Source organism: Rhinatrema bivittatum, chromosome 2 (genome assembly GCF_901001135.1).
Source record: "Rhinatrema bivittatum chromosome 2, aRhiBiv1.1, whole genome shotgun sequence".
NCBI classification, from domain to species: domain Eukaryota; kingdom Metazoa; phylum Chordata; class Amphibia; order Gymnophiona; family Rhinatrematidae; genus Rhinatrema; species Rhinatrema bivittatum.
In genome coordinates, this window is record NC_042616.1 from 700386980 (window position 1) to 700405364 (window position 18385).

At 42.4% G+C, this 18385-nt stretch overlaps 1 protein-coding gene across 2 annotated transcripts in view; it reads left to right on the forward strand.

The window, feature by feature from the left end:
* SLC26A7 (solute carrier family 26 member 7) overlaps nt 1-18385 on the forward strand; it is a 311800-nt gene that overhangs the window by 212014 nt on the left and 81401 nt on the right. For both annotated transcript variants that reach the window (XR_003854875.1, XM_029591660.1), the window contains exons 8-11: nt 7061-7174; nt 10534-10611; nt 11499-11594; nt 18131-18237. Coding sequence is in view for 1 of the 2 variants with exons in the window: in XM_029591660.1 (XP_029447520.1) it covers nt 7061-7174; nt 10534-10611; nt 11499-11594; nt 18131-18237 (395 nt within the window). In the remaining variant the exon portion in view is untranslated. The remainder of the gene's footprint in view (nt 1-7060; nt 7175-10533; nt 10612-11498; nt 11595-18130; nt 18238-18385) is intronic.

Genomic DNA, 18385 nt, shown 5'->3' on the forward strand with positions numbered 1-18385 from the left:
ATATGAATCATTGACACCATTTTGCCATGTGGAAGTTTTGTGTTACTCTCATAGGGTAGCATGGCATGGCTGTCCCTAGTTTATTTTTGTTTGAGGGGTAAAGCCTTTGTGGGCTCAGGGAATGAGACCTGGTCAAATGAAGAGGCAGAGAGCTTTTCTTTATTTAAAACTCTGTTTATGGACTTTTTTTTTCCTTTTTGCTGAGATGGGAGTTTATGCCACCTTCTGTGACTCAATTGTTTGCTTTCCCCCTTTTGTTTTATTTTGGGGTTTTGCTGAGTTTTCCCTACTCTACAGGCTCAGTGCTAATTTTAGTTTAACATTTAAAGGAATATGTTGCTTCACTGAAAAGGAACCCAGGATCATCAGTATCCATGAGGCGGGATTACTTCAATTGCCTAAAAAGGGGGGAGAAGAGAGAGAGAGAGAGTAAACATTGTGGATCCCTATTAGGGTTTACCTCTATCTACTGAAGATAGTTGGAGAAGATGAGTACAACCAGTACTATTCAGGTACTATGAAATGGGAGAAGTTCTACTGGAGAGGTAGGAGTGAAGAGACTGTTTCATTTGATACAATTATATTGAACTACATACTCAAATTTCCATCTACATGGGAGTGAATTTTGGCTACCTCCCGCTCACCTACCTGGTCGGCCCTCCCTGTGCTCTCAGCGCGGACCCATCGGGGTCAGGGGAGGTGGACCGGGACCGGAGGCTGTCCACCGCGAGGCAGGTGAGGCAGACGGCCCACCCTCTGACTCGGCCGGAGCCCTCCCCCTAAGCCGAGAGAAAATGGAAGGGAACTTAAAACAACAAAAAGAAAAAAAACTAAAACAGCGGTAAGCCCGCCCTCTAGGGCACGACGTCATCCCGGGCGCCCAGAGCCCTTTATAGGGCAGGAGATGGCCTTAGGCGTCGCATGCCTAAAGAGCGCGACAAAGGGGCCTGCCCCTTTGTGCACCTGTTAGAGCGTTCCAGAGTGCGGTTACCAAGTCTCTCACCCCTACCTACTCACCAACAATCGGACTCACTCTTGGACTCCAAACACTCCCTAGTTCCCATGCAGACGGACGCACACCCAACATCATTCAGCTCCCAGCTCTGCAGCACGCAGCCCCTCTCAGACTCCAACCACACCCTAGCTCTCCAGCAGACAGACGCGCACTCAACACTCTTGCAGCTCTCAGCTCTCAAGCTCTCAACACTCTCAATCAACCATCTCTCCAGCAGACGGATGCCAACGCAACACTCTTGCAGCTCTCAGCTCTCAACACTCTTAATCAACCAGCTCTCCAGCAGATGGACACCCACGCAACTCTCTAGCAGCTCTCAGCTCAACACTCCCAATCAACCAGCTCTCCAGCAGATGTACTCTCACCCAACACTCCCAACAGACAGACGATCTCTCAGCACTCACCCAGCTCTCCATCACATGGTCTCTCTCTAAGATTCCAGCCCCCTCTGAGAGACCCTTGCTATGATCCAAGCCCTGCTATGATCCGGGCCAACTCACCGAATAAGAACTTCACCACCCTAGCCTAAGCTACAGTTCCCTCATCCAGGGCTTACTCCACTATTCATCAGCCACCCCTCACTCCTGCTCACAGACTATCTTTAGTCGGCTCCCTCCATTCACATTTCATCAACTCCAAAGACCAGCTCAAACATAAGTTAAGCCTATCCCATTCCACTCATTGAGAAAACACCATGCAAACCTTCCCTATCCTGATCATATACCATTGCCACCTTCTTCACACGAAGGCTTCTCAACAGCCCCAAGACATACAACCAGATCCCTCATCCCAATCATGACTTCCCCCCTCATGCAATTGCTAGGACTCACGATGTTCTCTCTAACTCTGTTCAACGCACAGTCACTGACGAAGAAAACTCACGTCCTTAACAACTACCTCTTGGACTCAAAGCCAGACATCTGTGCCATTACGGAAACCTGGCTCAAAAGCTCAGACATAGCCCTAATAAATCAATTACCGATACATCTTTATGACATTTTCTCAATTCCCAGACAAAAAAAACGAGGAGGCGGTCTTCTCCTAGCCACCAAAAAAGAATTCAAACTCAATCCACAACCAGTCAAGATCCCCACCTCCACCAAACTCGAACTAGGTCTTTTTAAATCTAAGCATCTACAAATTCTACTAGTATATGCTCCACCAGGACTGCTAGACTCCGATGCCTCCCCCCTCATAGAAACAATAGCCAAACACATCAACACGGACTTGCCAGCCATAATTATGAGGGACTTCAACCTCCATGTCGACGCCTCTCCTCTCACCCCCAACTGCGAAGCTCTCGTCACCACACTCGGGGCTATGGGCTTTAAACAAATCATCGATAAACCTACTCATAAAGCAGGACACACTCTCAACCTCATCTTCATTAATTTCAACATATCTTACAATAACGATCCGGACTGTACCCCCGTTCCCTGGTCAGACCCCTCAATTATTTCAACCACCCTCACGACTCAAGGAAACCCTAAGCCTCCTCAGCCCCACTCCACCATCCACTTCAGGAAAACTTGTACATCAGACACGCTCAGTGAACACCTATCCAAAGAACTCCCCAACCTGGATACCACCAACCCCAACACAGCCCTTCTTTCCTGGCACAATATCACAGAGTCAATAGCAAATAAATTATGCCCTAAATTGGTGAAAATAATCAACTTGACTCAAAAAAAGAAACAACCCTGGTTTCTCCCCAGAACTTAAGCAGATGAAACAAGACCTCAGACACAAGGAAAGCGAATGGCGCAAGGCCCCCAACTCCACAACTTTGTCAGACTACAAACACACCCTCCATCTCTACAAGAACTCCATCTTACGGACAAAAAGAGACTTCTATGCCAGCAGAATTCACGATCATCAATTTGATGCCAAGGCCCTGTTCTCCTATGTCTCCCAACTCACAAAATCCTCTACCCCCGCCACACCAGACGACCAGGCTCAATCCAAAGCAAATGAACTAGCACTCTTCTTTCAGAAAAAAATTGCAGACACACTAGTGTGCCTCCCCATCAACTCAACCCCCTCCCCCTTAACTCCAATACCCCACCTCACTCTGGAGCCAACCTCGACTCCTTCAAACCCACAACCCCCCTGGAGATCGAATCCATACTCAGGAGGCTGAAACCATCTAGCCACCCATCAGACCACATTCCGACTAAACTTCTGCTTCTCATCCTGAACTCTATCTCTAGACCTTTGGCCAACATCATAAACTGCTCACTTTCCCAAGGAATCTACCCTGACAGGCTAAAAACTGCTTCTCTCAAACCCCTTCTGAAGAAACCCAACCTGGACACAAGTGAACCCTCCAATTTCCGCCCCATCTCTAACCTCCCTTTTCTTGCTAAAATCATGGAGAAATTGTAAATACACAACTCTCAGATTATCTGGAAGAACACAAAATCCTCTACCCATTCCAATATGGCTTTCGCAAATCATTAAGCACGGAAACCCTCCTTATCTCCCTCTCAGACCACATCCTCATGGGCCTTGACAAAGGGCTCTCTTTCATCCTAGTCCTTCTAGACATCTCGGCTGCCTTTGACACCATGAACCACGCCATCCTACTAAATCGCCTTTTAGAAATCGGATTATCAGGATCTGCCCACAGATGGTTCAATTCCTTCCTCAGCAACAGAAGCTTCAAAGTAAAAATTAATAATAAAGAATCTCCAGATGTCAAATCAACATTAGGCGTACCCCAAGGCTCTTCCCTGTCCCCTACCCTCTTCAATATATACCTCCTGCCCCTCTGTCAGTTGCACACAAACCTAAAATTAATACACTACCTCTATGCAGACGACGTGCAGATTCTGATCCCTATAACAGAATCCCTCCCTAAAACTCTCACCTACTGGGAAAACTGCCTCCAATCTATTAACCGCCTCCTCACCAGTCTGAACCTGACTCTCAATGCGACAAAGACAGAACTCCTTCTCATCTCCTCTGACCACACGGCCCTAACCCATCCGACATCTCCCAACACCCAGATCACACAAGTAAGGGACCTAGGAATAATCCTCAATAACCATCTGAATCTAAAGAAATCCATCAACAACACTACCAAGGATTGTTTTTATAAACTACAAGTTATGAAAAGGCTCAAACCCCTCCTCCATTTCCAGGATTTCAGGACTGTGATCCAAACCACGCACTTCTCCAAAACAGACTACTGCAACGCTCTCCTCCTTGAACTTCCCATCTCCTCCATCAAACCATTACAGATTCTCCAAAATGCAGCAACTAGAATCCTAACCAACACCAACCGAGGAGCATACATCACTCCCATACTCCGGAACCTTCATTGGCTGCCAACAAAATACAGAATTTTGCACAAGGCCCTTACCACAATTCACAAAACCATTTATAATTAGCAACAACTAGACCTCCAGATCCCACTCAAATTATACTCATCCTCAAGACCCATCAGAGAAGCGTATAAAGGTACCTTGCAAGTCCCCCCAACGAAATCAACACGTCTATCAACCACCAAAGAATGAGCATTCTCTGCAGCAGATCCGGCCATTTGGAATAACATGCCCACAGACCTCAGGCTAGAACCTTGCCCTCTAACCTTTCGAAAAAAACTTAAGACCTGGCTCTTCCTCCAAGCCTTCCCTTAACTTTCAAAACCATCAATTTCTACCAGCCAGGACTCCGCTTTCCTGACTAGGCGCTCCACCTAGTTTAGGCATTATATTTTTGCCTCTGTTTCTTTGTTTCGTTATTTAGTTTATTCAGTTATGCTGTCCTTTGCCTCCGGCTAACTTAGCCTCCCAAGTTACTACCTCCTTGTCATATGTAACTTTCGCCTCTTGTTAAATGGTTGACTAAGTTATACCCCCTTGTTACATGTAAACCGATTTGATATGAATTTATTCATGAAGGTCGGTATAGAAAAGTGTTAAATAAAAATAAATAAATGTAATCCCTTTTTTGGAGGATTGTTGCTCCCTAGGGCACATAACTAATTTATATTTTTAAGGGCCACTTCAGCTAGCAATTCTATGCCACACTTCACTCTCAATTCTTGGGGGCGGGGAGGGGGAGAATTTGTTTTATGGGGGTAAGTTCTTGCTTATGGCCCAGATGATATTAAAAGGTTCCCTGTGCGTGCGGTATTGGTGCTTCTCATTGGGTGAGAGGCTGTGATGAATAGACAGGACCAGGTCTGAGTGTTAAATAAATGTTTACTGCTTAATACTCATAAATTAAAGTCCATCCATCCATAATATTGAAGTTACATCTGAATGTTGGTACATGTGTTGTTCTAGGTAGGTAGGTGTCCTTTTTTAGGCATCTTGGTAGCCCCTTGGTGATTTTAATGCACACAGCACACTCAGTGACTATGAGGGAATCCTAGTGGAGGGATCCCCAACTTCACTGCAAAAATCCTACCTTTGGTCATCTTCTCTTCAGACACCCAGCCCATCCTGGTCCCTTGGTATTTGTACAGAGATCTGGTGAGGGTCTCCTGCTCTTGCTCTTTCTTCCTTAGTGATTTTTCATCCTTTATTCACAGCTGTTTCGGGGGAATTTTCTTGGGGAAAAGTCAGTGGGATCAGGCAGGTTCTCAGCTCTGCAATCCCAGTAGGGGAGGGGATCCAAAAATCTCCCCACTCAGCTAAAGTCCAAAAAATACTTTAAAGGTTAAACTGGATACATCTTCTGCCCTCACTGTCTCTTGCAGCAGGATCATCCCTGATGCTTGCCCACTTAGGGTTTAGAGAAGGCTCAAGTGTCTTTGGTCCCCTAGTGAGAGCACTTTTGCCCCTAAAAGGGTATCAGGCTTAAAAATCTCTCTCTGTAAATTAGAAGAAGGACCCTCTAGCAGGGAGTGCACTGGGAGGTATCACATCTAAAAGAAACTCCTTCTGGGTGAAGCTTGGAGGCCTCACCAGAGTGTAAAACTGAAACATCCTTACTCTCCAACTGCTTCCTCAAACTGAACCTAAAGTGACTTAAAAAGGCTGGGCTAAATAGTGTTCAGGCATCCAATCCAGACTCTCCAGGTGGGAGGGTCTGAGGGGTTTAGATGGCTTCTTACAAAGTGTGTTAAATTACAGGGACAGTGACATCTGGTGGCCAGACCAGGAGGGTCTGCCACACCTACACAGTGTAAGAAGGGAAGAGGATCACATTCAGGACTAGACAAGTGATTAAAGTGATTGAATAATTTGACCACAGAAGAGAAGTTACACATTTATCCTGATCTAAAAGTGTACCATATGGATTAGGAAATACATGTTGTAAAGAACCGTACTATGATGGCACACGAGTAATTTGTAATCTATACCACCCATATTTCTCTTTATTGTGCCCTTCTGTAAACCGTTGTGATGGTATTTAACTTAACGACGGTATAGAAAACTTTTTAAATAAATAAAAATAAATAAACACTAAGTTTCAGTAAAGATTATGTTGGAAACCAGCATAGCTTCCAGCGTAGCTTTTGCAGCAGTGCACTTTTCAAAGAGTCCATCAGTGTTGTTTACTTAAGCTACTAACTGTGATATAGAGTTAAGCAATGCACAGGGTCTAGAAGATCTTTCTTTTCTCCTTGGGAATCATGGACACTCAGATAGTTTGACATCAAGGGAATATGAGACTGTGAGAACTGATTTGAGTGTAGACTCTTGGGATCTTTATCTGGGACTTTCAGCCCAGGAGGTACATACATCTGCCCAAGGTAGATCAAATTTCCACATGGACCCCACCTGTTGCAGAATGTTATACGTATGGTGAAGACCTGATAATCTCATTAGAAATCTCTCTTCAAGCCCTTAGCTGGTACTCCGGGCAAATCTGAGCCAACCCATATCAAATAGAGGTGATATTGCTTGGAGAAGCTATGTTAAGAGGAGTTGAGCAGTTATATGAGAAAATTTAGATTTCAGTGCTAACTGGGGGTTAGAGCCTGTTCAGAAGATTAGATAGAAACCTAAGGTGAGTCAGCTGTGTAAGACCCAAGCAACAGATGCAGAAATAATCTAACAAAAATCATGTTATCTGTTTTTCATTTTGTAGGAATTTTTGGCTCACGGCCTCAGCAATGTGGTTGCTTCATTTTTCTTTTGCATACCAAATTCTGCAGCAATGGCTCGAACTGGACTTTTGTACAGCTGCAGAGCAAAAACACAGGTAATGCATACAAGTTTTCCTGTTAAGGATGACAGATTATGGGCTTGACTCACCCACACTCCCTTTGGCCTCTGAAAGGTGAATAGTAGAAAAAAAACAACCCTCCAAATGTAACTGTCATAAAGGCAAATATTCTGGAGAGAGCCGGCAAAAAGCAAAGTATTCCTCATGACCCGTAAAAGATAAGTGGAAGGTGTAGGAGGAGGAGTCACTGTAGATTCTTCATTAACCTGCTCCATTCAACCCATGGACATGTCCATACACAATTACTTTTATTTACCTCCAGCAATCCTCAAACAAATATACATTTATATATATATACAGTATATATTCTTGCTTGAGGCTTTTATAACCACAGCAAGAAAGTGACTACACATTATATTTCTTCTTTTCTCTTAATACTTGCAAATCTGCATTCCCCTTTTTCACAAATGGTAACCATAGAATTCCATTTTAACACTTGTTTACTGTACACAAAGCAGAAGTCTTTCCAATTTAGTCATTTTCCAAAATTTTTAGAAATGTCCTGCAACCTCTTTTAATATTCACAGTGCCATCCGGAGGGGTTCTGCCAGGATAATATCGCATAATCATTTCCACATATCTTGTGTCAAAGCAGCATCTGAAGCATCTGCAGAAAGCATCCTGTTCATGCTGCCAGAGACCCCCAAACCTCTCCAAAAGGAAAAGACCCCTAGTAATTCTGCTGGACCTTTCCCATTCCCCCTCCCTCCCTGGAGAATAATTTAAAAAAAATGCGGGTTCCTCACCCGCGCTATTCATCCCCCTCCTCCCCCAAGCCCTCCCTCCTACTGGTTTCTCTATAATGGCCCCTTTTGCCAGCTCGTGATCACAGTACGATGCAATACCAAATGTTTCCAGCGTAGCTCTGGGCAGCTGTGCTGAAAGCATAAGCCATCAGTATTACTCTCCAGTAGCTAGCCTGAACTGTTATGCTTCCAGCTGACACTTCCAGCATGATCGCCAAGAGATATGTTGGAAGCATCTAGGATTGCACAGTATTGCAATCCTTGGCAGGCAAACACATCAGACGGGAAGGATGAATTAAGAATAGCTGGAAGGAGAAGATCAGTGCTATTGAGCAGGATGAAAGTTGGTGGTGGGGGTAGCAGGAAGAATCAGGTTGGAGATAGCCTGGAGACAGAGAAGAAAGAAAGAGGAGAAGGAAGTGTTAGGCCTTAGATACTAGGTTTGAAGCAGTTGGGGATGGGGGTGAGGGGATATTGCAGGTAGGGCAGAGTAGATGGCAGGAAACCTTTCCAAGAAAAATTTGTGAAAGAAGGAATGGAAGAGAGTAGATGGAATAAGTGCTACAGGAGAGACAGTGAAATTAAGCAGAAAAGGAATAGAGAGACTGAAAGTACTGTGATTTACCTAGGATGAGAGCTGAGATATAGTCAAATATGAGATAAATTATGTGATTATTTTTCGAGTACAGCTTGTCTTGACAAAGGTATTTTGGAGATGAGTCAGACCTGGAAAGGGAATAGTTGGTGGTTAGAAGAAATGAGAGGGCAGAGGGAAAGGAAGAAGGCAGAAAAAGGTGAGGTACGCAAAGACTTAGCAGAATCACGGTCAAGGGATAAGAGATTAGGAGAAGGCTTAAGATGGTACAGGAGGGAGCTGTCATAGTCGTGAGTGAAGGATCAGGTTAAGGGCAAAGTTGGAAAGGAGGGAAAGAGGGATTCGAGAGAGAAACATTAAAACATAACCAAATGATCAGCTAGTGGTAATGGAGCAATGGAAGAGAGAGTGTGCATATGAAATATAAGAGATTGCTGATGCTATGAGTTGGAATGATAGAAAGAAGAGGCAAAGAAGGAAGAACACACAGAGAAAAGTAGAGGAATTATAATAGTGGTTGTTGTAAATATTCTGTGTGTCCAACTCCAGTTCTTCCACTCTCTATGTATGACCTTAGGCAATTCTCTTTGAATATTTCTGACTTGTTTTATCCAAGTGAGTGGGGGAATAAGACCACCATTGCTCCTTCTTTCCTCCCTTCTTTGGAAACTTTCATATAGATTAAGGGCCAGAAGTGATAGCCAGATTCTCCCCCTCAGAGTTATGCTTCTGAAGTATGATAAAGTTTGCTGGGATCCTGATTGGGTGAAAGGGATTCCATAATTCCAAATTATTATTACTTTTCATTCCCATGAATTAAATTTATGTAGTCCTCCCTTTATTACTGAAACAATAGGACAGTGAATCCCTGAATACTTAGCTGTATAAGCTGTAAAAGCAGGAAACCAAAGATCCTGGAGCTATCTAGTTATCCTTTTTCAGGGAACTCTTATGTATATATCATCCAGGCAGTCTATAGTAATTAATAAAAAAAATTGTCCAATGAAAACCACTGTCATTGCCTTCTGAAAGGGAATTTTTGTCTTGATATAAATGTAAGGCGGATTGGACCAAATTATATTCTTTAGAATTAGATAACTTCCAGCAATGGGAGGCCCATGGGAGGTATTGCTATTTTGAGTGATAGTCAATGTCTATCCCTTGGTGGGTCAGTTCCAGAGATTATATATGTGACTTGACAAGTCACTAGGAGGAGATGGCTTCTGGGTAATGAAGGAGAGACAGAATAGGGACTGTGCTCTTCCAGGCTCCAAGGAAGCTGCCTTTCTTATCTAGGTAGGAAAAGGGTGATCTCTCCTGTCTTTGTGAGTAGTGCAATCCAGGAAAGCTCTTTTCCCAGATTTGGGGGAAAGGGAATTTTCCTGATTGCATCCAATACCAAAGTATTTAAGATTTACTTCTGAGTGGAAGATAATGACTTTCTCCTTCAATTGGGGGTTCTAGAGGAGCTAGTGCCTTGTGGAAAGTCTCCTCAAATTGTTTAAAAGAGTGGATCTTTGTATTGCTGAATTATTTTTCTGCATCTTTGTACTGTAACTGATTTGCGTTTTCTCTTCAGTAAAGTCTACTATTTCTTTTGGATCATAACACTTGGTATGGACTGTCTTTTGGAATGAATGAGTTTGATCCCCTTTGGGCCTTAAAAGTTAACCTGTCCCCCACAACAGATTCTGCATTCCAGAGCTGTACTGAATTGGAGCGTGCTCTGCAGCATCTGAAGGTGGCCCCTGGTAAAAAGGGGACATTCATAAAGATATCACAACTTAACAGAAATGTGCTACTGTCCCTCAGTGCGCAGGGGAGTTAACACTTTAGCTACAGAAAGTTATTTTTGAAAAGCAAAATTTAAGACTCGAACAAGCATGGAAAAAAAAACAGATAAGCACAATACATGAGATGGTTTCTGATTTGCTGGTTTTCTTGAGAAAATGATTAACTAAGATATTCAGGTAAATAAAACCTTTGTTTTTCAGGTTGCTTGCCTGATATCTTCTGGTTTTATACTTGTTGTAATCTACACAATGGGATCCTTGCTGTATTGGTTGCCAATGGTACTGTATCTGCAATTTTTACTTTTTTAATTAAACATGTCCATTGCATAGTTTCTTAGTATTAACTGACATAAATATAACTGTACAGTAATGTCTGTGAGTCATCAAAAGTCTCTGTAGAGTCTAGAGAGAGAGTTATACAAATAGAAACCTCTGAATTGCAGCTTTTGAAAAACAGATATACTACAAAAGAGAGAAAAAAATTCATCATGATCTGAAAAAAGATATCTAGAGTCCCCAGAAGGAGGGTCCATCATAGCAGCTCAGATTTTGCCCTGTTCTGGATTCCAAGGGCCAGAAAGTGTCCATCCAGATTGCCTACCTTCTTATTATGATTTTAGCCTCTTTATGCGGTGGAAAGGAACTGGCTCTTGCTTAACTTAAATGCTTGCACTTTTATTTCCAAAATTACAAAATAAACAAAAGAACAAAAAACATAGCTTTAGAGGTCTGAATTCAAAGCCATTTAGATGGATAACTGACTCCTATAGTTTAAATAAAACCTCTAAACTGGCCCGATTCCTAACCCCCACCCCCACCTTTAATCTTTTAAATCCCTTCTGTCACAGAACCCCCCCAATTCCCTCCAAAAGGATAAAACTCTAATAATGCTGCTGAGCCTTCCCCATTTTCCCTCCCTCCTTGGAAAATAAATAAAATATGGGCAAATAAGCATGTAAAGCATAACGATTTAGCTAATAAAATATAAAGTTAAACATTTTTTTTTAATATGGTAAGCAGGACATTGGTCTTGAATTTAATAACAAATGTGATTGTGCTTGTTTATTTTCAGTGATTGTTTCAATTTTTCAACATTTTGGATATATGTGGGCATCTTGAAAGTTTGAATAAACATTGACTCATTGAATTTCTCTTCTTTTTTTTAGTGTGTTTTGGCAAGTATCATTGTTACGGGGCTAAAGGGAATGTTACTACAGTTTCGGCACTTAAGAAAATACTGGAATGTGGATAAAATTGATTGGGTGAGTGAGCTACAATCCAGAGCAGGTTAAACTCACAGAAATGCAGCTTTAGATTCATGATAATAGATTAGAAAGCTGTTTTCTATCAGTTATAATTAATCCTACTGTGGAATATCCAGGGCTTAATAAAACAGGGGGTACATTTATAATAATGTGGCTAATGGCAAAGCTATATACATTATTTGAAGCATACACAAAACCAACCTGATTTTCAAATATAAAGTGTGGTACACACTGGCATTTCTCTCATTAGTCAGCGTGAAGCAGCTGCCTCAGACAGCAAAATTTTGTGGTGGCAGCAAAATGCCCACTCAAAACACCCCACAGTGGCCACCTTGCCTTGCATCTCAGCTTGTGATTTTAATCACATGCCTGCGGCGTTCCCACAGCCTGTGGACAGGAAGAAGACCCAGTGCTGCTGTACCAATCGATGACTTACCCATGGGCAGGAAGAGGACCCCAGCATGGTAGTGTGGGATTAATGACATATCCATGGTGTTCCTGCACCCCGCGGGCAGGAAGGAGACTCCAGCACAGTGTGACAATTGATGACATACCCACTGAGTTCTCACATCTGCGGGCGGGAAGAGGACTTGATGATGTTGTATCCATGGGGTTCCCACGCCCTGCGGGCAGGAAGATGACTCCTGCAGTGGCACTGGAGGATGAAGGCCTGGTGGTGGAGGCATAAGAGAAGGTAAGTGGGGAAGGTAAGTGAGTGAGAGGAGAGGCAAGGGAGGGGAAGAGGGCTGAGTGAAAGGGGAGAGAAGGGAAGGTGGGGTGAGTGAGAAAGGGGCGAGAAGGGGTGAGTGAGATGGGAAGGGAGGGAAGGGGGATGAGTGAGAAGAGAGGGCAGGGAAGGGTTGATAAGGATGGGAGGAAATGAGTGAGGGGAAGGAAGGGGTGAGTGAGAGGAGAGTGGAAGGAAGGGAAGGGGAATGAGTGAGGTGAAAGAAGGGAGTGATAAAAAAGAGGGGAAAAAGTGGGAAGTAGCGAGGGGTGTGAGAGGGAGAGTGCAGGGTCAGTGGAAATGCTAAGCAGACTAGGCAGCTGTCTAGAGCAGCCCCCTGTCCCTCAACTAATCCACAACAATCTCAAGGTACTTGGAAATCAAAGGTTCCCAGGTATGGAGAGTGGGGAATTATTTTAATCTTTATTAGTTTTAATTATTGGGTATTATTTGATATGTATGCTATGTTTTGAAATATTTTATTATTTGAAAACTTTTAAAAAATGTTTAATGAGTTTAATTATTGAATGCCATTCTCATCATCAAATGTTCTGAAATATGTATTCTTTTTATTAGTATAGTTTTAGTACTATAATGTTTTATATTGTTTTATTTTGTTTTATGTTTTCTGAGGAATGGTAGTGATTCTGTTTTTCCATTGTTGCAATTTCCAGTTCAGTTATTGCTTGCATGTTTCTATTTATACTTTATGATCACTTTATTCTGTATGTGGTGAGGGTCTGTCTGTGACCTGCATGTGTTAATGAGATAAGGACTTCAGATAGCAGGTACTTTCTGTATTGGGATCTATAGCAGCCTAGTTTGTTCTGTTTTCTCAATAGGAGGTGTAGTCTTTGCACTGTTGCCTTTTCATAGGTAGTGTTGTTACTCTTTAAATGCTGGAAGTGCTGTTTAGGTATAGGAGGTTTGATATATTGTAATTCAGTTTACTCATGTCTTTCTGAGGGCCAAGCTCACTAGGGATGTGAATCGTTTTTCAACGATTAAAATTATCGTCCGATAATTTTAATATCGTCTTAAATCGTTATAGAACACAATACAATAGAAATTCTAACGATTTATCGTTAAAAATCGTTAAATCGTGTTAGTGTGCACTAACAGGAGTTAGTGCGCACTAACTCCCAGTTGGTGCGCACTAACTCCCGTTAGTGCGCACTAACAGAAAATGATACAAATTGACACTTTCCAGGTCAGTAAAGGTCAGTTAGGAATGAATATGTGTTCCTATTGGCTGACTGCCCTCTTATCTATTGATGTTACCAAGGTTTCCACTGAGGTGATGGTTGGGGGGATGGGAAATGGAACTGGAAATTCACGAACACCAACAGAAAATGAAACAAAGTGTTGACACTTCCCAGGTCAGTAAAGGGTCACTTAGGAATGAATATGTATTCCTATTGGCTGGCTGTGCTCTTATCTATTGATGTTACCAAAGTTCCCACTGAGGTAATGGTTGGGAGGATGTGAAATGGAAACAGTTGGAAGCTTGACAAAAAATGTAATGTGATGATCATCACTCATGTGACTAGAACTTGTTTGTTTATTATTTTTGTTAGCAGGCATGTGAAATGCTAGTGCATGTTGAATTTGCCAATCACTGTGCATTTTAGAAAGGTGGTCCTGGCTGGAACTATTATACACAGTTCAAATATATGTGGTAATTGATTGTTGGTAATTGTATTTTTTAAGTAGCCACACTGGCCACCAGTATGTTTACTTTTCCTCCTACTTAACTCACTAGCTCAACTTTATAAGAAGGGCTTCTCTGCTTGTGTGTTGCTTTTGTTTGGTGTGAGGAGAGCAGAAACATCAGATCTTTATTCAATCTACTACAGTCAGGCAGCTCCCCCCTGTCTGTGAAGCCAGCCTCTCACTAGTAATGCAGGCGGGATAGGGCACTGCATGCAGGAAGATCACAACACCCCTGGTGTCAGGGTTAGGGCACTGTGTGCAGGAAGATCACAACACTCCTGGTATTAATAGGGATAGGGCACTGTGTGTACATGAAGATCACAACACCCCTGGTATCAGGGTTAGGGCACAAGTTCTAGTCACATTAACTGATCACATTACTTTTTTTGTCAAGCTACCAACTGTTTCCATTTCCCATCCCCCATATACTGTCAGTGGGAACCTTGGTAACATGAATAAATAAGAGGGCAGCCAATAGGAATACATATTCATTCCTAAACTGACCTGGCTACCGGTCCATATCATCTTAACGATTGAAATCGTGTGGCAGGAGAAGAAAATCGTGTTTGGCACGATTATTTCGTTGAAAAATCGTTAAAAAATCGTTTTTTCCGATTAGTGCGCAGGAGTTAGTGCGCACTAATCGGAAAAAAACGATTTTTTAACGATTTTTTCAACGAAATAATCGTGCCAAACACGATTTTCTTCTCCTGCCACACGATTTCAATCGTTAAGACGATATGGCACACGATTCACATCCCTAAAGCTCACACCCAACCCACTTTACAATAGGTCTGATACTATACAGGTCTTTTCTGCAGGATTTTCTAGTTGGCACTGTAGCAGTACATGTAAATATAATATATATGTTGCTGGAAATGATATTTACACCTCAGAAGAATGCACTTTGAATATCTTTTTTCTATAAAAATCTATTATTATAAATGCATAATTTTTAATTGCAGGTGTTGAGGGCCGGGGCAATGGAGTAAGGTTTACCTATGGTGCCTAATACCCTTGTACTGCCCCTGAGAGAATACACCATACATAGACACCCAACATTCACTCATCTCCACTGCCCGGGGGTACAAATGCTGGGGAAGAGTGGGAGGCAGGTGGTAGGGCTGCTGGGACTTTGGCAGGGTACCTAGCTTCCTAGAAATATTATCACTAACACTCTACCTGCTGCTCCTTTGGGAATCCTGACCCCATCACTGAAAGTGCCTCCAAGGGGGAACCCCATCTGTTGATCCTCTTGGTGATTTGACCTGCACAGCTCCTGTGTGGGGAAGAGCGCCATCCCATCCTTCATCTCAGACAGCAGGTTTCCTTGCGTCACCCTGCCTGTATATGATGACTCTGAAGATCAGGTTGTTGTGGGGATAAATATACTTGTGTAACTCTACCTCTTGCGTAAAGGGGCATACAATTATGTGTGTAAACATGGCCCTTTATCCCTTTTCTGTGCAGAACATTTTGAAATTTCATGTTATACATGTAAATCTGTAATATGCTCCTGAAATTCCCCTTTTTTTGTGTGGGTAAATTTATACATATGATCGGATTACATGTGTATTTTTAAGTGGATGAGAATTCACAATGACTGTCAGGCCGATACAGTACAGTGCGCTCCGACATTCGTCCGCTCTCCCGCGTTTTTACTGAATTGGCGTGTGTGTAAGGATGAGTTGTGCCAAAAGGTCAGTTTTCAAACAGTTTATTTTCCTGACTTTGGGAGTTCAGACTCCATAATTAGCCCTATTGAAAACTTACTAGTGCTGAATTCCTAAATTTAGGCTTCTAGTTCCAATAGGCTCTTAAAATTAGGAACCTAAAAAGTGTGTGGCTTTGGAGGCAGAGTTAGGGCTGGCAAATAAAGCTAGGGGTTTAGCATTGATTTTTAGCACTAGGAACCTTCTGTAACTTAGGTTCCTTAATTCAGGAAAATTAATTGCAGGCCTAAGCAAAATCACATGACATATTTGCAGGATGACTAGGGAGGGCAGTCTTTGTTGAAAACCCAACTTCTTCCAACTGCACAGAACTTTTCCCCTGATTTTTCGGTCAGGAATCTGCTCCCCAGACTAACTAGCTGAAATGGTGTGGATAAGTGGGAGATGACAAGTAGTGGTAAATAGAGTTCATGTTGAGGAAAATAGGATTATCTGTAGTGTGCCACAGGGATGAGTCTTCGATCTGGTTCTGTTCAACATTATTGTCAGTGATATTGCAGAAGGGCTATTGGGAAAGGTTTGCCCTTTTATGGATGATACCACAATCTACAACGGGTTAGCCACCCTGGAAGATGTGAGAGGTCTAACAAAGCTTGAGGAATGGTGTAGAATCTGACAGTGAAAAAGTAATGCTAAATAATGCAGGGTTATACATTTGGGTTGCAAAACCCCAAGTAAATAGAACAATATGGGGTTGAAGTTCTTTTGTGCATAAAACATGAGTGAGATCAGGGGGAGATCATATCTGATGATCCTGAGGGCCAAATAAGTAGATAAGATGATGGAAAAAGCCAGAAGGATGCTTGGGTTCATAGGAAAAGGTTTAGCCAGCAGGAAAAAAGTTTTGAGCAAGGCAAAGATACACAGTCATGTGACTGGGGCAAGGTCAGGTCACTGCCATTTTGAAAAACATCTCCAAACAGGCCCAAGATTAGGGTGTGTCCTAGGCCCCAATGATGGATCACTTTGGGATTTTTTAGGTTAGGCGGTACAAAAGGGGGCTTGGGGGTGGGGGGATAGTGTTACACATGACACCAATGATTTATTCTGACTTTGGGGAGGGGAGGTTTGGGGGGGGCCGGGGGCCCTATACTCTAACAATGTTTTTTTACCCTGGGGGGAGCCCATGCTGGGCCCTATTTGCTAGGAAAGTGGGGGTGGGGACATACTTTTTCTTCAGACAGGGTTGGTGATGCGGCATTGTAATGTTGTGGATTACTATTTTAAATTTTTTTCATTGTCGGGGCTGCCATGTGAGCCGGGTTCAGCTTTGACCCCCTCACACTTTTGTTCTTTTTTGAGCCACCTTTTTTTTTATGGCATGGCCCTTTAAGGCAATGGTGACCCTGTGAGGTTGGGCCTAATGGGTCGATGTTGTGTTGTTTTGCCCCGTGGTGTTTTGCCATGAAATAAAACAATGCTGTGACAGAGCCGCAATATTTTTTTGGAAGAGGAGCTCGCTGTCACGGCGACACCCCTCTGTGACAATGGACCCCTTTCCACAAAAAACATGATGGGCTAATGGCTCTAGGCCTACGTTAGGTGCCTAAAGTTGATAATCAGTGTTAGGTGCCTTATTTTTTCCTGGTCTACCTTCATTCCCATAGTTGCCTACATTTTAGACACCTAAATTTAGGAATTTAGCCCTAGTTATTTTTCAAAGGGGCTGATTTAGTTGTCTGACTTTCAAAGTTATTCATCTAAGCCCTTTGAAAAGTGGCCCCTATGCTTAAATCTTATTTGATACAATAGCAGACCAAATGGCAATACGTAAAGGGGAAGCTGAAGTTATACAGCGTATCTGGCCAAAGTTAAGAATTTTTATATTGATTTTTAAAAGAACAGCAAAGCTGATAAAGCTGATTTAATGATTAGCAATTTTGTACTCTGTTAATAATAAGAGTGATTTCAGTATCATTGGAAATATGTACTATATATATTGAAAGTAATTTTCAAATGTTTTTCTGTGGGTAAAACAGTATGGCTCGTTATAAAACTGCCTGCCCAATATATGGGAAAACTTAAGTGTGTATTTCCTGTACGTAGATATCTTTACTTGGTCTGAGTGGAGGTGTTCCCGGGGGCAGAGGTGGGGGTTGTGCTTTTATGCATGCAAACGTTCCCCAAAAATACCTACATATATTTCATCATGTATAATTGTGCAGAGGTAGATTTGGGGCGATAATTTTCAAAGTGAACCTTTGAAAATTGCTTTGAAAACTGCTGTAGCTTTTGCACATTTTTTTTTACTTTCTTATGCGGGCCATCAGAAAATTACCCCCATTGAATTTCTCTCTCCAAATGAATATTTTATTCCAGTGACTTGACATAAAAAATGTTTTCTTGTTTATCTTATAAAGGTAATCTGGGTTTTAACGTATGTGGTCACAATATCCTTTGCTGCTAATGTGGGGCTGTTTTTTGGAGTTGTTTTCAACATTGCCATGGGGATCGTGCGCTTAACCAGGTGAGATGCCATTTTTTTTTTTTGTGAATATCTTTTCAGGGCACTTGTGTGATGGTGCAGCAGGTAGTGTTCATTTTTCATTTGTTTAAATGGGGTAGTAGAAAACTGCTCAGGGAATGAAATAAAAAATGCATACAATCAGAGTGTT